The sequence below is a fragment of the Macadamia integrifolia genome, chromosome 9 (genome assembly GCF_013358625.1).
Source record: "Macadamia integrifolia cultivar HAES 741 chromosome 9, SCU_Mint_v3, whole genome shotgun sequence".
NCBI lineage: Eukaryota > Viridiplantae > Streptophyta > Magnoliopsida > Proteales > Proteaceae > Macadamia > Macadamia integrifolia.
In genome coordinates this window covers 14071836-14093513 of record NC_056565.1, presented here as the reverse complement: position 1 = coordinate 14093513, position 21678 = coordinate 14071836, and the positions used below count along the sequence as shown (strand labels likewise).

Below are 21678 nucleotides of genomic sequence, written 5' to 3'. Positions count from 1 at the left end.
GACTGTATTCCGTCCTCTTGCCTCCAATCTGTGGCCTAACCTTGTTGGGTCTACCATGGATCCTGGGTCTGAATCCATTCAGCCACTCCAAACCAACCTTAGATGGACCTTAGGTTAATCCTTACAGAACCATGAGCTGAAATTATTTGGAAGCCCATCAACTGATTTGATCCATCTTTTTATAATTATGATTATTTTTTTTTAGTACAAGATTTGATCCATCCTATTGCAAAATAAGTTTGATAGTCAAACCCATTATATCCAGCTAAATAGTTGCCAACGTTTGTGTGTGAATAGTAATTAGGACTATGAACGCCAGCTTAACTTAGTGGAGATAGCTTCAGCTTGAAAATGTCCAGAAGAAAAAATTGTAGGATCGAACTATCTGCATGTGTGAATGGATGGGTGTATATAAGAGTAGGTGGCCATTGGCCTACTAAGGCCCAATAGACTGATAGAATTTTGCATTAAACAAAGAATTTTATACCTATTTATGAACATCAGTACACGTTATCAGTGGTCAGTATTCTCCTTATTGGAGATTTGAAATTCTAGCTGAAAAAATGGTTAAAACAATGAATAAATGTGGACGGAAGTGAGAATTTTCGGAAGAGAATGAAGCAGCGGGAGAGGTGCAAAGTCACTCGCCCTATAGAATGAATAAGGTTGGACAAGAACGCCAATCCCTCAATCCGAATCGGGTGTAGAGGAAAGGAAATTACAATAGCTCAAGGATCTTGCACAGACAGAATGAAATTGGTATCTGCTATGGAGTTTGGATCGAACAAGGATTTCTTCTTTCCCAGTGAGAGATTCATCAATCAAATAAAGCGACCCAATTGAATTACCATGACACTAATATCATCAACTGAGCCTCGCATTACAGAAAGCTCTGCAAGCTTTCCGCATGCAGACATCAGCTCTGGCTTGTCAGTGCTAATACAAAGAGGACGAACCATATCTACAGCCTCTTGGTTCCCAACCTGAAAAACAAGAACAGAACTATAGTGAGTTAGGGAATTCAAATAGTCAACTGAGAGACTAATGGAGGATTCTTTGCAAGCGAAACATTAAAAAATTACCTTGCCCCACAAGCCATCAGAGGCTAGAATTAAGAACTCGCATTCTGGTTTAATGTTCAAAACTTTAGTCTCTGGCTCTGCTATAACCCATTTTTTGAGGGATCGATCTCCAATTCCTCTTGATACAGCTAGAGACCCCTGTAATCTCCACACACCATGGTAGCAATCCACATAGCCACCCTGAAAACATATTTCAATAGATTCATCAGTTTCATTTCAAACAATAATTTTAGTTTATAGTAACAAATACCAAATTGTGATTCTTATTTGGGTTAATGGGTATGGTATGAACAGGAATGTAAGCTTACCAAGGTCTGGATTCTGTCTTTTTCATCCGCCCTCGAAGGCCGGTGATCCGAGGTGAGGGCTTCTGCGATTCCCCCTCTGCTCATAACAGCACGACAATCACCAGCATTAGAGACCACGAGATCCCCTTCCGTGATCAATGCTGTAACACAACAAGTCCCACCACGGAGATCCTCTTTCAGAAACTCTGAGTCTGTGGTGAGGTACCCATTTTTAACAGCATCTTCAATTTCATTTCTTCCTCTCCTCATCAATTCACCCATGATATTCTTATCCATGTTCTTTGCTGCGAACTCTGCAGCTTTTGCACCTCCGTGTCCATCGAAGATACCAAAGAAAGCCTATAATAACAAACCAAAAAAAAATAAAAAAAATGAATCCCTTAAAACTTAAACTCAGAAGGGAAATGGAGGACAAAAGGAAAACGAATTCACTCCCAAAGTGAACCCATATTTCTAAATGCTTAATTAAATGTTCGAACGCCACAGAAGTAAAAACAAAAAAAATTGAATCTTTCTATACAGCCCCTGAATTTTTTTTCTCTCTCTAGAATCTAGAGTTTTGACAAATTAATTCCCACAATTTGAACAATTCTTCCTTACCCAAGTCTTAATGATACAAAATTTTCCAATTTTCCCTTTTTTTTCTTTTAAAAAACAAAAACAGTGGAAAAAGAAGAGCTGATGAACAGAACGTACCTGTTTGGGATCTCCCTGAAGATCAAAGACAGCAGAATAACGATCCTCCATGGCTTCTCTCCTTCCTTTCTTACAGTAAACGGAAATCCCATTCCTTTCAAACTCAACCTCCCTCTGCTTCTCCACCGGAACAGGCATCGCAGTCGCAAAACTCGAAGCCGAAATTGGAATATCGATCTTAACCGGTCTCTTACTCTTCAAAGTCGAAGGCTCTGAAGCCTCCTTCGAAGCCCTGAAACTACTCCGTGGCTTCTGAAAGCAAAGCATGAATGGTGAAGACGGTGAAGAACAAGAAGAAGAAGGAGACCCACAAGATATGGCGTCAGAAGAAGAAGTAGTAATCTTGCAGAAGAGAGACGATGGTGATGATCGTAGAGGATAGCTTGAAACTGCAACAGAGGGGCTTTGGGTTGAAGAAGCTTGAAGAGTAAGAAGAGGGTCCGTGTGCGTGTGCGTGTGCGTGTGCGTGTGCGTGTCCGTGTTGATGGATAAGCGTAGATTTTCCGAAACGTGGTCTTTTCACTAAATCTTGAATTCGTTTATTGGTCAACTGGGTTGTTTGTGCTGTAATCTTGTTGGCACTGTTGGGTATTTTAGGCGGCACCTCTTAGTGGTAGTCTAGTGCCACTCCAGTCCATTCCTAGATTAGAAAAAAATAATATATATATATATATATATCGAAATTGATAATGATAGTTTAAACTTTAAAGGGGAAATTACTATCACTCCCTTACACTTGGCCTATATTTACGAAAATTCTGATATTTTTTACATTTTTACTAATATTCCCCTGCTCTTTTTAAATACCTAGATTACCTCTTATTTTCATTTGTTCCTATTACACTTTTTTCAAATTGATTGATTTAAAACATGGTTTGAACCAAACCACTAACATGTTTTGTCTCATCCAATTATCAAGAATTTTGTAAATTCAAAAAAGAATAATTTTGTATTCGATCAATATTTATATCGATATCATATGTTCTAATTGGGTACCACACGTTTTTTTAATTTTTTAATCTTTAGAATGGTTGAGACCGATACCAATTAATACCCATAAAAAAATAGATTGCTAATTGTGATGATGGATGAGATAAAATAAAAAAAATAATAAATAAACAACATCTCTGATGATTGGATGAGATGGAATAAAAAAAAATAATAATAATAATAAATAAATAAATAAATAATGTCTTTAAAGACACATCAGCTATGTCAATATCCTTGATGATTGGATGAGACAAAACTTGTAAGTAGTTTGGTTCAAACAATGTTTTAAACCAATCATTTTGAAAAAGTGTAATAGGTTACAAGTGAAAAGGAAGGGTAATCTGGGTATTTAAAAAGAGCAGGAGAGAAAGAGATGAAAAAAAAAAAAAGGAAAGTATCAGTAAAAATGTAAAACATAAGGGAGTTTTAGTAAATATAGGCTAAGTGTAAGGGAGTGATAGTAAATTCCCCTAGTTTAAAATCACATCGATGTATGGAAAAAATTCTTTGGAACTGTTGCACGACAAGTTATGATATATGGGGCAGAGTGCTAGGGAGTTAAGAAGTGTCATATAGAGAAGCTATGTGTAGCTAAGATGAGGATGTTAAGATAGATGTGCAGTAAAACTAGGAAGGTTAAATTACAAAATGAGCATATTAGAACTGATTTGGGAGTTTCACCGATCAATGATAAGTTCGATGAATGTCATCTAAGGTGGTATGGCTATGTTCAAAGGATGAATGATCTAATTTAGATTGAAGGAACTAAAAGAGTCGGGGCATGCCTAAAATAACCCTAGACGAAGTGCTGAGGAATGACAAGCATAGTCTCGATCTTATCCCAAGTATGACCATTGATAGAGCCTATTAGAGGGCAAGGATCCATGTAGCCAACTCACGTAACTAAGATTCTCTTGACTTGTTGGGTTGCACCTCTTTCCTCTTACTCTCATCTTTCTATTCTCACATTCTTTTATCTTCTCTCATCTTGACATCTCTGTTGTTTGGAAATTTTTTTTTTCCTATCATGTTTTGATTGGATCCATGTATCAGACCCCATTAAGTTGGAATTAAGGTTGAGATAGTTGTAGTTTAAAATTGCATCGAGTCGAATTGAATAAGAATCAATACAATTTCAGTATCAAGAAATTTGACTTATTTAGTATTGTAATGAGGTTATGGTATTTAAGGCAAAACCGTTCGATACGAATTGTACCTTACAGAAGTACCTATTTTCTTACTAAAACTAGGATTACTTATAGGGATAATGTTTTCTATCTGGGGAGTGTAGGATCTGCATTAGCGTGAGGGTCATACAAAAATTGAATCGAACTGAATAAGAAACTATTTATGAAACCAAATAAAAATCAAATCGAATTAATACAATTTTGGTATTGAAAATGCATTTGAGTTCTCGCTATAGTAGGCTCTTGTATTACTCATTTTTTTCAAGTTTCTTTTTGATATTCTTTTAAATTCAACAAAAGGGAAATTTACTATAGTTCTCTTACACTTAGCCTAAATTTGCCAAAATTTTCCTATCTTAAATTTTTTTTCTAATACCTCCTTGCTTTTTAACTTTTACATTTCTTTCTCCCATGCTCTTTTCAAATGCCTAGATTGCCTTTCAATTTCATCTAATAATTGATTGTTTTTTTCAATTGATCGGTTCAACTTGTTTATTCACTTTTTAAAATTAAAAAACAATTGAATCCACATCATCTTCTTCTAACAGTGGGACCCACATATCATTATCAACCCCTTCTCTGAAAGTCTAAAACCCCGCCCCTTGATGTCGGCGCAAATTCAGACGGAAACTTAACAATCACCACCATTGTACCAGTGGCCGAGAGAGAATGGGACATGGGAAGGTAGTGTTGTGACTTGCGATTCTATCTTTTTGCACCTTTCATTAATTGATTCGAATAGCCATAAAAAAAAAATAGCACTAAAACTGTAAGATCAAACACCAAGAAACATGAATAATAAAGAGACAATAGATCCGTACGACACAGAGATTTAACGAGATTCACACACCAGGGTGGTGTGCTACATCATCGGGCGAAGAAGAAGATGATTCACTATGCAGAAGAGAGATTACACCCTAGCAACGGTGAGGAAAAACTCGTCCTGAAACCCTAGCTACGTGAAAACCCTGGAATACAATGACTTTCTCAACAAGCAATAGTACATTATATATACTCCAAATCGTGGGTCGACCCATCGGGTCGCGGTCGATCCGATCGAACCATACCTACTCCCCTGCACCCCATACGAATCAGTGATGGTCTTCGGGCTTGGGCCTATCGGCCCAACCCCTCTGCTTCCATCACAGATCTCAGAAGTTTTCCCATTCGAGTCGCCACCAAAATATGTCGGATCGGGTCAATCTTCAAAACGGGTCAAGAATTCGAGACAAACTTAACAAAAGCATATTGAGTAATAGATGGGGACACAATTAAGAGGTAAAAACTAGAAGGTGAGCAGTGGGTATTCCAGGGGGAAATCCTAGAATTTGGATGATTCCCTCCCTCTCTTTTTTTCCTCAGATTATGGTGGGATGAGAATTCAGAATCTAGTCTGACTGTGTGGGAAACTCTAGAGGGTTTGATATGGTTGGCCGCCCACCTTACCCTCAAAAGGAATAGGGTTGCATCGACAGCACGATTGGGATAGGAGAGTGAGAGAGGAGGGCGTTCGCAAGGAGTGAGAGGCAAGGGAGAGGGTAGCACTGGGAGGGAGCATGAGTAGAGCAAGGAAGATGGGGTTGCGCCGACAACAGGGCTACGAGAGGGGTTGCAAGGAAGTGGGTGAGGACTGAGGAGAGATGTAGGTGCTGAGAATCTGAACCCCAGGGGGATGGGCCGGTGCTGTATGAAGAGAAGATAAGGATATGTGGGCCCATAGTTTAAAAGAAGATGATGTGGATTCAATTGTTTTCTAATTTAAGAAATAAATAAACAAATTGAACGGGGTCAAGTTGAAAAAAACAATCACTTATTAGGTGAAAAAAAGGGTAATCTAGGCATTAAAAAGAGCAGGGGAGAAAGAAATGTAAAAGTCCAAAAGCAAGGGGTATAAAAAAAAAGCTTTATATAGGAGAGTTTTTAGTAAATATAACTAAGTGTAGGAGAGTCATAGTAAATTTCCCCTATAAAAAAAAAGCTTAAGATAGGAGAGTTTTTAGTAAATATAACTAAGTGTAGGAGAGTCATAGTAAATTTCCCCTATAAAAAAAAAAAAGGGGGCTTCGGGTGGCGTGAAGAAAATAGATCAGATTCACGTATGAGAATGCTCTTGTGCATCCCTAATCCATGGATTTAGAATCCATTTTACGTGACTGATCCGCTCTGGAATGACGTCGGGTTCAATGCCTAGGGAGGGGGGCCATGGTCAATGACAAGAAGGGACCATTGATGTCGGGTTTGAGATCTTGGGAAGTAATGACAAGTAAGAGCTTCTTGAAGGAATCATAGTGGGTACGCCCATTAAGGCTGTGACGCTGCAAGTACTTGACATGGGCGCTACGAGCGAGTATCTCGGCGAGTACCTGCTGGCTGAACTTATCGGCGTTGGCAATGTCATCTTCGATGAATGGAAGAGTTGTCTTTTTCTTTTCTGCTAAACTAACATCACCAACGAATGTGGATGTGGTCTGAGGACTTTTGTGATGGTGGGGGGCAGGGAAGCATGATGGAGTAGGCGGGAGAGGGTAAGCTGGGCGGGGACAAGGGACTATGGTGGGCTGGGGAAGGTGAGTGAGTTCCGATGAAGGCTATGTTATAGGTGGTGGTTGAAGCTCCTACATATGGGGGTGGAAATAGGGATGGGGAGAACTACACAGCCTTACCCCGAGAATGTATGTTGAGAAGCATTTTAGACCACTTGACCATCATGTCGCAATATTCATATTTTATACCCTATACCATTGGACCAAGCACCCCCTTGGTTAGGGTATAATTGAGAATATAAAAATAAGTATCCCAAGCATAATTTCATAAACATTGGGTGTCCTAATGTAAAATTTCCTCAAACGTTTAGTACCCTGTGTGTCATGTACCCCTGAATTTTAGATACCCTTTCTCAAGAGAAAATACCCTCTTTGCCTTGCCGATAAATTTTTTTTTTTTGAAAAGACAAAAATAAAATAAAACAAACTTTCCTTCACCCTCATGAAGAGAGAATCACCTCTTCGCCTTGTCGATAACGTAACTTTGTAATTGAATTTTTGTATCATCAATAACTCTCATAAAGATTGTACAAGGCTAGCAAGTGAAAAATTGGATTCGGCTGCTCTATCGCAAGACAGGGCATGTAGCACACATCTAACGACCATGAATACTTTGACACACAGCCCAAGATGCTCAAACGCCAGCCCAACATATTTCTGATCGTTGGATGTGGGATACAAGGTGTGTCGCGCGACAGAGGATCCCGATCCGTGAAAAATACCTTTCCTCAAACTATGAAATGAAAATTTCCATTAAAGAAAGAACTTTATTTATTTATGAACATCAGTACAAGTAATGTATTCTCCAATCCATATTGGAGTTGTGAAAGTCTTAACTGAAAAAATAGTTAAAAACAATGAATAAAAATGGGGCAAAATTACAATAACTCAGAGCAGAATCAAATTGGTATCTGTTATGGATCGAGCAAAAGATTTCTTCTTTTCCAGTGAGAGTGTCATCAATCAAATAAAGCGACCCAATTGAACTACCATGACACTAATATCATCAGCTGAACCTCGCATTACAGAAAGCTCTGCAAGCTTTCTACAAGCAGACATAATCTCTGGCTTATCAGTGCCAATACACAGAGGATGAACCATATCTACAGCCTCTTGATTCGCAACCTGAAAAAACAAGAACAGATCTATAGTGAGTTAAGAGGACTCAAATAATCAACTAAGAGACTAATAGAGGACCACTCTGCAAGTAAAATACAGACATTACCTTGTCCCACAAGCCATCAGAGGCTAGAATTAAGAACTCGCAGTCTGGTTTAATGTTCAAAACTTTAGTCTCTGGCTCTGCTATAACCCATTTTTTGAGGGATCCATCTCCAATTCCTCTTGATACAGCTAGAGACCCCTGTAATCTCCACACACCATGGTAGCAATCCACATAGCCACCCTGAAAACATATTTCAATAAATTCTTCAGTTTGATTTCAAACAATAATTCAATTTATACTAACAAATACCAAACTGTGATTCTTATATGGATTAATGGAGAGGAACAGGAATGTAAGCTTACCAGGGCCTCAATTCTGTCTTTTTCATCCGCCCTCGAAGGCCGGTGATCAGAGGTGAGGGCTTCTGCAATTCCTCCTCTGCTCATAACAGCACGACAATCACCAGCATTAGAGACCACGAGATCCCCTTCCGTGATCAATGCTGTAACACAAGAAGTCCCACCATGGAGATTTTGTTTCAGAAACTCTGAGTCTGTGGTGAGGTACCCATTTTTAACAGCATCTTCAATTTCATTTCCTCCTTTTCTCAGCATTTCACCCATGATATTCTTATCCATGTTCTTTGCTGCGAACTCTGCAGCTTTTGCACCTCCATGTCCATCGAAGATACCAAAGAAAGCCTATATAACAAACCAAAAAAACGATCCCAAAGTGAACCCATTACTCTGAATGTTTCAACGCCACAAGGGGGAGAAATTTTGAATCTTTCAATCAGGCTTTGAATTGTTACTCCTCATGATTGAAAGTTCTCATGGTTTTCCTTTATTTTTTAGAATTAAAAAAGGTGAAAAAAGAAGAGATGAACAGAACATACCTGTTTGGAATCTTCTTGAAGATCGAAGACAGCAGAGTACCGATCCTCCATGGCTTCCCTCCTTCCTTTCTTACAGTAAACAGAAATCCCTTCCCTTTCGAACTCAACTTCCCTCTTCTCTTCCACCGGAATAGGCATCGCGGCAGCGAAACTCGAAGAAGAAATTGGAATATCGATCTTAGATGGTCTCTTACTCTTTAAAATCGTGGGTTCTGAATTCTTCTCATTCGAAGCCCTGAAACCACTCCGTGTCTTCTGAAACCGCAGCCTGAAAGGCGAAGAAGGTGAAGAAGAAGAAGGAGAAGAAGTAGAAGGAGACCCACAAGAGGAAGAAGAAGAAGTAGTAGTAGTCTTGCAGAAGAGAGAAGATGATGGTGATGATACAAGAGGATAGCTTGCAATTGCAATGGCACAAGACATGGTTACTCTTATTGTTGTTCTGGTTTGCTTATCAGTCCGTTTGCGATTGATTCCTATATCGTGAGGGTCGTTGATTGCGTTTCTGGGTTTGGCTGAGGAGAGATTTAAGGAATGGCTTGCTTGGTTGAAGAAGACATGAAGGTTCAAGGACGTTCCGTGACCGCGTCATTGGCGTAGGCGTGGGCGGAGGCGGGGGCGGAGGCGTAATTTTTCAGAAACGTGATCTTCTTTTTATTAAAATATTTTAGGATTTTTTATATCTATCTCCCCGTCGTTTGCTGTAATTACATAATCCCCCCCTGAAAATCAAAAAATTATATTTAAACCCAAACAGTTCACACTATTAGCATCTTATTTGGCTTAAGCCGTTAGTTTCATTGAAACAAATTGAAAACCCCAAAAAGCCCTCATACCCTTATTCCAAAAAACCCTATCCTCCCCTTTCAGTCTACTCTCCGACGAAGGTTCTCCTCTCCGGTGAAGGTCCTCCTCTCCGATGACGTTCTCCTCTCTGACGACAGTTACTTGGAACGTGAAGGACAATGGTTGACGAGTACTTGGCTTCCCCTTATTCTAAGAAGGAAGTTGCCCTTATCCTCTCAGGCTACGGGCGATGGGCACGAGGTCTTGACCGGGTGAACTTGGTGATCACGCTTCCACTGGTTTCTCCTTACTCGGATGCTTCCGAATTGAAGCTTTGGTCAACGGAAGTAGAGAAGTATCGGGTCGGGGTTCTACATGAGTTCTTCAGCTTGACGTTAGAAAAGAGGGCGTCTATACATCACGTTGTGGAATTTAAAGAGGAGTTCAGTCTCACGAAGTACACCTACTAGATGCTTTAGAAACAGGCCAGAGCCTTTTATCTAGTTGGGACAAAAATGAACTGGGCTATATTCCAGAGAGATGCCTACAGGCAAGATGGGGTTTTGATCGAGAAGGATCTTCAATGAGAAGCTTTATCGTTCTGCTCAAGGCCTCAAATGAGAGAAACAGATCCGATAGGGAAGGGTTCTGAGCTCTAGGAATATTTTTCTTAATGAATCAATTAGAAGAAGAACAAGGAAAGAGGGGGGTGGGGGTGCAAAAGAAAGAAAAATGGGCTAGTGCCTAGTGGGTATAAAAGAGAAGAGATGAGAGTCTTTAAAAGGGTTAGGGGTAATTTCATCAGTAAAAGTTCAAAATAAACACTTTCCTAACTGTGTCAACTTTTTGAGCTTAAATGTAATTTTTTAAAATTTAGGGAAAATTATGTAATTTCGGTAAATGATGGGGAGGTAGATGTAAATCGCCCATTATTTTAAATTAGTTTAATAGTCAAACTGCGTTGTTTTTGGCTGTGAGTCCCCCGTGATATCGGGGTTGAGGATGGGGTGGGCGGCTACTCGTTGGTAGTACACACTCCACTCCACTCCAGTCCTTCTAGATTCTTAGGAAGGAAGTTTTCTAATGGGACATCTGGCGTGGTTTAATTGGTCAAAGTCGTCACTGTTGTTTTTCTTGGAACGAGATGACAATTCTTTAGTCGCGGAGGCTTCCGCTGTGCGTCAAGCTCTCCTCCTCGCTGCGGAACGCCGATTCTCACATATCATTATAGAGAGCGACAATTCTCTTGTAGTGTCTCTTCTCTGCAATCAAGGGTGGTCCTGTCCATGGAGAATCTCCACTCTCATCTCCGATTGCCTCTCTCTAATCGCTTCCTTTCAATCGGTTCGTTTTGTCCATACGCTAAGGGAGGGTAATGCCGTCGCCGACTGTCTGGCTCGCTGGCTGCTTCCTTCCGGAGTACTCTTTGTATTTTCTCGACCCCTCCCCCCTCTCTTGTCCACCTGTTGTATGCGGGATCTTTGTGGAACATTGTTCCCAAGGCAATAAAGTTTTAGATAATCAAAAAAAAAAAAAAAAAAAAAAAAAAAAAAAAAAAAACAATTCTTGCATAAGGCTCGTACTGTTTTCATTTTCGCTCCCTTGATTGAAGTCATTTAACCATGGTTGGAAAATCAGGTTTTGTGATTCAATTTCATCCTCTTTAAATCGAGTCAATCATGTCAAATTTACCTTCTTATTTTTATACTAATCTTTCTCAAGTAATCTAAATAAATAATTAATAATTAATGGGAAAAGGACAGACATGCTAGCATACTATCTAAGAATAAAGTATGCTAACGTATATTAACCGTTGGATTAGATAGTTTACATCAATACAGTTTATACTTGTTGTCTTACAGAACTTACCCAGCCCCGACGCTCTACATTCGCCCTTCTTCTCCCTCACTGTCTCTGGTTTCCCCTCTCTCTTCCACAAATTCCGTCGTCCCCATGCCGCTATCTTCCACAAGTTCCATCAGCTGCTTCGACATATCTGAGTTTCAAAGTTCAATTTTCTCAATCAATATCAAATCCTGGTTCAACTTACTTTCTAAAATCCGAATTCATCAGAATCCTATGTTATTTGTTTCTAATTTCAGTTTCAGTTTCAAATTCTAAAACTCTACTTTCTAGAATTCAACTAAATGTCTAAATCTCAGTTACTAATTCTGGCTTCTATTTTCTATATGGGATTTGGTAAGCTAAAAGAGTGGGTTCTTCCACATATCCACATATGGGACTGGGGTTACCACTTAAAAAACTAAACTCTAACTGATGAGGCAAAATATGTCCCCTTCCTCAGCATGACTGAAACGTTTATGCAAATCTGAACAGAAGACTGACCCACCACCTCAGCCTCTTCTCATGCCAACCAGTCACCTAGGCTAGGCCGACCATCAGGCCATGCTGCCACCTCGGCATCTCATCAGGTCGTGCTACCACCTCGGCCCTCTATCAGGCCGTGCTGCCACCTTGTCATCTCATCAGGTCGTGCTACCACCTCAGCCCTCCATCAGGCCGTGCTGTCACCTCGGCCCTCCATTAGGCTATGTTGCCACCTCGGCCCTCCATCAGGCCGTGTTGCCACCTCGGCCCTCCATCAGGCCGTGTTGCCACCTCGGCCCTCCATCAGGCCGTATTGCCACCTCGGCCCTCCATCAAGCCGTGCTACCACCTCGGCCAGTCTTACTGCCACCTCGACCCTCCATCTAGCCGTGCTACCATCTCGACCCTCCATCAGGCTGTGCCGTCACCATGGCCCGATGTCAACAACAAGGTTTTCAGAAACGTGCTTTCATCCACTCCTACATTCAAAGGACGTGATCCCTGACACGGAGGTAAAACTCTATCCATTACACCTCATCAGAGGAGTCCACCCCTCTTATGACTTGCAAATCCGAGATCAATAGAGAATATTCCCAGAACATGTCCTGGAACCCAGAATATTCCTAGAATCACAGAGCCACTCCCCTCAAGGACTCTACGCCTAAACAGGACTCTCCACAAACGCCCCTTCTTCTCTCTCCATCAGCAACCTATAAATACTAAGGTAAGCCTCCATCATAGGGGATCGATCACTTCTTTTATTGAAAAATCTCTCTTGAGCATCTGCTGTGGAAAGATCTGACTTAGGCATTAGAGAGTCCCATGTCGGGTCAGCTTGACTCTCCCCTGTCATCTCTTCTGTGCAGATCTGCTAAAGCATCAGGAACTGCAGTGAAGATCATCCGATCAATTTTTATCGCATCAAATTGACGTCGTCTATGGGAACGACATTAGCAAGCTACAACACCAACATCTCATAGAGCGAGGATGAGCAAACCATCGAACTATCCACTACAATAGTCGAAGAATCAACTGTGGCCTATTCCTGAACATCTGAACAAGGTTTTCGGCGTGATGATCACCCCAACGATAACAATGAGACCGAGCCGAGCAGAATGGGGAAAGAAAGGCCGACCCGAACTGATCAATAAAAGAAGATCTCATCCAGTATGCAAGGATGAGTCAACCCCACTGGTCGGCAAAAGAAGACCTCATTCGTGAGGAAAGAAAGGCTGACTCGAACCTGTCGGTAAAAGAATATTACATACACGTTGCAAGCCCGAGCACGGCTCAGCACCTTAAGACCTTACTCATTAAGGCATGTAAGCCCGAGCACTGCTCGGCACTTCAAGCCCTTACGCACTAAGGCATGCAAGTCTGAGAATGACTCGACACCTCAAGACCTTACGCACTAAGGCACGCATGTAATATCCCACTTCTTAAACCCGGTCTGATTTCGCGGTTGAACCGGTTTAACCATGCAGGAACCGAGCCAGAGGATGTTAGAGCGAGTTCCTTATGGGCTATGATGGCACGGGTGACCTTAAACACCGGCTGGCCCGACAAGTCCGAGCCAGTGCCAGAAGAGACGGGGTGCCCAAACCGTGTACGTGCACCTACCATAAGGCTATGTACGGATAAAACAGGTATTATATCCGTATTTTAAGGTATATACGTATGCTACATCGTATGCCTGGGGTGAGGTCCGAGCCGAGGTCCGAGCCCGGTCAAAATCCCAAGTTTTGACTCTTGGATGGGTATGTCAGGTGGGTACACCCACCCACCTGAGTGACCCATCCATCACTATTCACTTAAGTAGGAATAGTATATAAAGCTTTATGACTTCTTTTCTTTCCATTTATTACCCTCGTACGTTTGGTGAGAAAAGTAAAGAGGAGAGAGAAAAAGAAAGGGAAGAAGAAAGGAAGAAGAAGAAAGGAAGGATTTTAGCGGCGCCGAAGCTCGATCTTGCCATTCCGGTGCCGGGAGAGTAATCTTCAACTCGAGATCTACAGTTGGAGGTAAGAAAAGCTGGGTTTTATAAACATTCGCCAAACCCACGCTTTAAACCCTTGATTCGAGTATGATTTCTTAAGATCTTGTAAACACCTCTTGGAATGATGGATCTAAGGTTTAATAGATGATTTATGTGTTGATCTTGAAGGATTTGAAGAGATATTGACAAGGTAGAAGGAGCATTGTGAGTTGGAAGTGATTTGGAGGGTTTGAAGTCATTCTTGAGCAAAGAAGGTAAGATGGTTCCCCTCACTTGAATCTAACTTAAATCTAAGCTAGAACCATCCTATAGGACTCTAAAGGTGTGAGGAATGGGTTGAGAAAAGCCCCATTTGGGTCCCCAAGGAATGGAGGAAGATGAGAAGAAACTGGGGTTTTTCCGCCAAAACCGGCGGGTACAACCGGTGGGTCCCTACCCACCTGAGACACCCACCCGAGAGGACCAGGGGGTCCCTGGCCAAACCGGCGGGTAGGACCGGCGGGTCCTACCGGCGGGTAGGTCCCAAACCGGCGGGTTGGACCGGTGGGTGGACAACCCACCTGAGTGACCCACCCGAGTGGACAGAATGTGATTCTTAGGTCCGATTGAGCCCAAATCGGACGTGGGACCTTCTTTCGACGTTCTAAACACGATTTTGACGTCGGATTTCATTAATTTTGATTCTAAATTGGTGAAGTACTAACCCCGCTCAATTTTGTTAGGTTCACCAAAGCCTTCCCGATTCGCTCCGGATCTCACCCGTACCGAGCGGGAATCCTTGTGCGCTACAAGTAAGTGGAGAGAGGACGTTTGGCCTTGTTTCAAGGCATTTGTTTGGCATTCATATAACTATATCTAATTTAGTCATGTCATCATGAATATGCTATATAGATTAGTCATTCCACTCATTGATGTGCATATATGCTATGTTTACTTTCAATTGCAAATTAAATGAGATGTTATATGTTGAATGTGGACATCATGTTGCATAATGCATTGATAGATTAGATGCCGTGGTCGGCTTGGAAACGAATGCATTGGTGGCCCGTGGTATGGGACACGGTGGCACTATGCAGTCGTACTGCATATAGGAGCATGCGGTATTAGGATTCTCACCATCCCGTGCTACGACCCTTCCCAACAGGGGTTGAGGTGTTGGGTTGCCATTTGGGGGGAAGCAGGGGTCGCGGTTGTCGGACACTGTGGCGGTTAGGCATTACGCCCGGCGAGTCATGTAGGACAGCCGGTAACCCCGGTGGTACATTCAAGAGGGCCAATCGTACTGCTTTTAAATTGCTGGAGTCAGCACTGTTATTTCATTTATTTACATTTCTGTTGAGAGCCGATGGACGGCATTATCTTTATTTTTTCGAGTACTCACGGTGGGCCTTCTCCAACAGCCCTATGGGCGTATCGCGGGAGGGAGTTCGCGGCTCGTACCCGGAGTATACGCGCACTGTGGTTGTAGTAGAACTAAAACCAAAGACTTAGTAATGTTGATTAGGTGTATGTGATCTAAAATGATTTGCATGGCATGTAGTGCATATGATGTGTTGTGATGTGTGGACTGTTGTGTGTGGTCCACCTCTCTACTTACTGAGCTAGTGAGCTCATTCCACGTGTACACCCCTTTTTAGATGATTTTGCAGGTCATGCAACTGAGGAGCAGGGGGTGGGTCCCACCGTCGAGTTCCCTGAGGAGGACTGGTGGACCCCTGAGGAGTTTGAGCACGGCATAGACTGCGCGTGTGGGAGCTGTGCTGCGAGACAGCAGTTCTGAGGCCGAGCTGAGCTCCAGCCTTGAGACCGAGCCGAGCTGTGTACTCTGATGATTTTGGTTAATTCTTGTATATACTTGATATTTGAACTTTATTCTTTTTGTGTATATATTATGCCTTCGGGCCCAAATGTATATATTTATTGTATTACCAATTGGGTATCAAGTATATGGGAATTATTTACAGGTAAAACTTAGTCTTCCGCTGATATGATGAATTGATGTTAGTGTGTGTATGCTGTGGTGGAATACAGTATCTGATGATCCTGGCAGGTTTGGGTTAACCGGTGTTAACTCGGTCACCGCGCCGGTTCAGGGTGAACGGGGTGTGACAAACGGTGGTATCAGAGCGTGATGCTCTGATCCACTCACAGCATACCATTAGAATCCCGTAGACTCTATAATAGGAAAATGGGGTTGGGTAAATATAAAAGCTTTAAAGATTAAAAGTCAAAGAAAGAAAGTATAAAATGGAGTTATATTATAAGTTGCATTCATGGCATGCGTGAGTGTAGATAAAAGGTAATTAGGTTGGTACTATAACCTATAAAGTACTATTTCGACGAAATTTCGGCAGCATAACGGCGTAAAGTGGGATTTCCAAAAATTTTACACAAAACCTGATAAACAACAGATAATAATATAACAAAGAGCAAAAATAGAAAAGTCACATCACCACAAAACCACACAGGAACTCCACATATGAAAACATTATAATAGTCCAATATCCAAAGATGTTTCATTCCATAAATGAAAATCAAGTTACATTGCAATTACAAGGAATGAGCTAAATAAATACACAATGTCTACAAAAAGGAGAGAAAAATGGATAAACAGCTAGTGTGGGCAAGCCAACCCCTCACTGGTCGTCGTCATCGTCGTCGATGATCACCAAGTTCGCTGGAGGCCTGGAGTTAAAGTCGAAGCGGTGATCGTAATAATCTAACCTCGTGTTCACCAATCGTACCTCCCTCCGAAGCCGGCCATAATCTGCTGAGATGGCGGTGGCCCTGGTATCCAAGTCCTGACCCAACCTACGGAAGGAATCCTCCAAGGTGATCTGCCGGGAGGTAATCTCGTCCAGCCGCCTCAGTATCTGGATCTGGCCATCCTGCAAGGCCCGCATGGAGGCTATCCTGTCCTCATAGTCGTAGTCACCACTCCCAGGTGGTGGGGCTCCATATGGTGGGGCTGTAGCTCTGGAAGAACTAGGGCCCGTACCTCTCGACGCCTGAGGCACCTCCTCAGGGATACTGCCGCCCATCAGATCCGCCTCCTCGTCCTGAGGAACGTAGTCCTCGTCCTCCTCACTGGACTCCTCCTCCATGAGGACATCCTCTACAGGGGCAGCCCTCCTACCACTACCTCTCCGAGCTCCCGATCTCGGAGGTGAATCCATGAGGGTGTGGAGACCCATCTTCAAGAGGTTGCTCCGATCGAACCTATCGGCCGGAGTCTTCCCCTCCTCTCCGCTCAGATCCACCCTGAAGAACTCGAAGATCCTGGTGAGGACCCTGCCGTAGGGGAATCCTCCGTCCTCTGGGTGGGAAGCATGGTGCTCCATCGCTCTGAGGATGATATAGGGAAGGCACAAGTGCTCCCTGCCTCCCTCGGCGGCTGTGAAAATACAAAATGCTATGAAGGCCGTCATGAAACCTACCTGGTTCCGATGACCTCCTCTGGGGAGCAGGTTGAACTGGATCAACCGGGCGAAGAGACGGACCTCAGGGAAGAAAGATGTCTCGGACTCCGGGCGACTGCTGCTGCCGCAGATGGTCTCGTAGATGAAGTCCGGTGTCTCCATGCTCATGAACGGTCCCTGAGGCCTACTCCTGGGGGGACTGTAGTATCGGTGTCCCGCCGCCGATATGCCCAGTATGCTGGCCAGGGTGCCTACCGTCAGCTGGATATCCACTCCCTTCACCAGGCTGCTGACAGTGAGTTCCCCGTACTGATATGACACCTCGAGGTTGCAATAAAACCGACGGACGAGCTGATCGTAGCACGGTCGGTCCACCTGAAGAATAGTGTCCCAGCCCAATGCTGAGAACCTCTCCTGAAGCTGGGCCTTGTGGAAGTCCTCGACTACCACGGTCTTTTCCATCAACACTGGCCCCTTCAGGAAGATAGGCCATTTGGCTGCGGCCTCGGCACTAGTGAAGTGCTCCTCATCGTAGTCTGAAGGGTCAGACTGAGCAGGTGCAGGTCTCCCTGTGCGATGAGCTGAAGTGCTGGTCTCCGCACTTTTCCGCTTAGAAGCGGTGGTCTTGCGTCGAACACCAGAGGAAGATGGTCCTCTGCCGGTGCGTGAAGACATCCTGACAATAAGTAAAGAAGGTTGGGTTAGTACAGTAAGAAAAGACAGCAGCATTAAAGAAGGGGAAATCCAAAACCCAATTTCTGCAAAATGGGAACGGCAACGATCTAGGAAGGATAGAAAACTTATAACATGAAATATGGTGATGGCAACGCATGGAAACGTGCCAAAACAGTAAAATGACAGCAAAGGACAGCAAAAGCAATAGGCATGAATGAAATGGGGAAATTCAAGTCCCTTGTGCAAATTGGAATAGAATGGAGTGAAAGCTTGAAACCCTAGGTCTAGAATGAAATGCCATAGTAATGGGATGATGGAATTGCAAGAATATACCCCAAATGGACTATGGAATTCCATGAGTGCAAGTGTGGATGAAAATCAAGGAAACCAATGCCAAAATAGGGATTTCATGGAAATACATGAGGATTTCAAGCATAATGGATGATCCAATGAAATCTAACTCATATCTAGCGTAAAACAAGTGAAATGCATTACATAGAAGACATCAATTTGAGAAAAACAGTAAGGATTGAAGAAACCCCAAATTTGAGAACCTGGGGCATCAATTTGGGTTTTTCTCCAAATAAAGAGTGATGAATCCTATAAACTACAAATGAGCACAGTGGAATCATCACAAACACATGATAAGACTATTCTATGGTGAAAAATAGAGAAAGAAAGCCTAAAAAGTAAATCCTATTCAAGCATTTCACCCAAATTGAAATTCTGGGAAAAAGGAGAAGAAGAGGAACTTACTTGGATGAAGACGAGTTGACTCTTCACTAAGGCGCCGTGTGGATGAGTGGAATCGCGAGTAGGATCGCCGAGTAAACTCCCAAAATCGTCCAAGAGGAAAAGGAAGAAAGAGAGGGGAGAGAGTGAGAGTGACAGACAAAACAGGGCCTTTTTGGCCCTGTTCGTGTTTTATCATCGGGCAAGACCGGCGGGTCAGACCGGCGGGTCCCTACCCACCGGTGACAACCGCCGGTTTGGGGTGCTGGGACCGGCGGGTCCCTACCCGCCGGTTCATCCCACCGGTTTGGACAGAGGGGAAAATTTTTAAAATTTTCTTTCTTTGTCTTTTCCCTTCTTTTCTCCTATTATGAATGCATTGGTTTTATGGTGGGGATTAATCCTATGATCGATATGCTACGGTCAAGTGGGACCATTCGCATGTATGTTGTGAACTTTGCCCGTATCTTGGAATTGAGCTATGATTAATTACAGGCTATCATACACTACAACACCTCACATAATGGCATATGATTGTGTGCCTAAATCAGTCTATGGTGTTTAACCAATGTGGTGTGTGATATGTTCCAGGTACAAGGATACGATGGTACGTACTAGATCCGGTAGTGATGCCCGAGGTACCTCGCGGGGTCCTCGTCGGGTCGGTCGACCACGAAATTCAGGAAGGGCCCGTTCTGTGGGGCATACCTCGCCTCCACTACCTGCAGAGACCCATGGTCAGGGTGGGGCACATGGGGACCCACCTATGACTGCACTCCCGGACCCTCCACCGGTAATTACACCGGGAGATGTTGCTACAATAATCCAGCAGTCTCAACAAGCTTTCCAACAACAAATGCTTCAGCAACAGCAAGCATTTATGACTGCCATCCAGCAACAGTTGGATCTTTCTCAACCGGGTCAACCTCCCCGGGTACACACTCCGCAAGACCCACCTGTCGGGTCGGGAACGGGACCACCAGTGGGTACACCTCCAATCCCACCATTCGGTATTCCTCAGCATGGGATGCCTCATCCTTATGCCTACTATCCTACCTATGCTCCTAACTTCCCGGCGACGAGTAATACGTCAAGGGTAGTGGAGTCGTTCAAGAGGAACCTACCGCCGGTATTCTCTAAGGTGGGGAGTGATCCTCTAGAACCGGATCAATGGATCCAAGAATTGGAGAAGATATTTGAGGTGCTTGAGTGCACAGATGCCCAGAAGCTCATTTGTGCTGGGTTACAACTCAAGAAAGAGGCAAATTCGTGGTGGCAAGCTTCCAAACCTATATTGATGGCTGCTCATCCAGAACCCACTTGGGAGCAGTTTAAGGAATTGTTCTTGGATAACCATTATCCGCGCAGTTTCAGGGACCGAAAAGAGACGGAGTTCATGGCCTTAACTCAAGGAGGTAAAACTGTCCTTGAATATCAGCAACAATTCGAAAGTTTATTCCATTTCGCCCCAAGGCATATGCGAACAGCTGAAGAGAAGGCAGCAAGGTTCCTAAAAGGCCTAAAAGCATCTATTGGGTCGGTGCTCGAAGTCTTGGATTTGACCGAATATGGCCAGATTGTACAGAAGGCCAAAACAATGGAAGATAAGCAAAAGGGTGAACAGTCCCTCACCCCTGGACTGTGGAAGAGATCAAATCCATTCTCAGATGTGGGAAATTCCTCCAAGGCATACCGTGGATCATATAGTTCGGGGCCTATGTATAGGCAGCCCTATAGGCCATCTGGCTATCCTCCTAGGCCAGTTGGTGGTTCGGGTTCAACCTCTTTTCGCCCGAACACTAGTGTGGCTCCTACAGCTCCAAGGCCACCTCGACCTTCATCTGCATCGGGTCAAGTACAGAGGGGCCCCGCTCCAGTTCCGACGTCTCAGATTCGTTGCTTCAACTGCCATTCCTATGGGCATTATGCGAAAGACTGTCGGTCCCGACCAGCCTTGCCCTCCAGTCAGCCCTCTGCTTACCGACCTCCCTTGCCTCGAGGCAATCAACCGCAGGGAAGGATGTATGCCCTATCAGCCGAGGAAGCTGAGGCTAGTACAGAAGTTGTAGCAGGTACATTTTAAATTAAGAAGTTCATTATGATTAATGTTGAGGACCTGCTGAAATTAATATACACCGTTATATTAGGTATCCTACCCATATCGGGCATACCAGCCTATGTTTTATTTGATTCAGGAGCTACTCATTCATTCGCATCTAAGAGATTTGTAGGGAAGCTTGGGATGTCACCCAGGATCCTAGACCAGGGAATGATTGTTAGTATGCCTACTGGTAAGATTGCACAGCTGAAGGAAGTGTATGGACCGTGCCCGGTGGAGATTAGTGGGAAGAACATTGATGCGCAACTCATTAAGTTCAATATACAGAATTTTGATGCTATATTGGGTATGGATTGGCTGTCGGCTCACCGAGCTAATGTGATCTGTGCGGAAAGGCTGATTAAGGTAACAGATGACGAAGGGAAAGAGTGGGTATACCGAGCAGATACCATGAAAAGAGTGCGGAAGGTTCTGGTCTCCGCTCTTCAAGCGGTAAAGTTACTAGAAAGTGGATGTCAGGGTTACATAGCCTCGGTACTCGATGTTGATGCAAGAATTACACCTCTAGAAGAAGTAAAGGTGGTTAAAGAGTTTCCCGATGTTTTCCCAGATGATCTGATGCATTTACCACCTGACAGAGAGTTGGAGTTTGCCATAGACTTGATTCCTGGAGCAGCTCCAGTATCAAAGGCTCTATATAGGATGGCACCAGCTGAATTGAAGGAGTTGCAGATGCAGTTACAGGAACTATTGGAAAAGGGGTTTATTCGCCCAAGTGTTTCACCTTGGGGTGCCCCGGTGTTGTTTGTCAAGAAGAAGG

The 21678-nt window shown here is 43.4% G+C and overlaps 2 protein-coding genes across 2 annotated transcripts; both read right to left on the bottom strand.

Moving 5' to 3' along the window:
• Window positions 1–449: 449 nt before the first annotated feature.
• Window positions 450–6661, bottom strand: LOC122089540 (probable protein phosphatase 2C 25). The gene is made up of 5 exons (XM_042659280.1): window positions 6627–6661; window positions 2087–2489; window positions 1391–1729; window positions 1083–1262; window positions 450–983 (listed from the first exon to the last, which is right to left on the bottom strand). The coding sequence occupies exons 1-5, from the start codon at window positions 6659–6661 to the stop codon at window positions 822–824; spliced, it is 1119 nt and encodes a 372-aa protein (XP_042515214.1). The 3' UTR covers window positions 450–821.
• Window positions 6662–7559: 898 nt separating this feature from the next.
• On the bottom strand, window positions 7560–9410 carry LOC122088394 (probable protein phosphatase 2C 25). The gene is made up of 4 exons (XM_042657657.1): window positions 8867–9410; window positions 8334–8672; window positions 8032–8211; window positions 7560–7931 (listed from the first exon to the last, which is right to left on the bottom strand). The coding sequence occupies exons 1-4, from the start codon at window positions 9284–9286 to the stop codon at window positions 7770–7772; spliced, it is 1101 nt and encodes a 366-aa protein (XP_042513591.1). The 5' UTR covers window positions 9287–9410; the 3' UTR covers window positions 7560–7769.
• Window positions 9411–21678: the final 12268 nt, after the last annotated feature.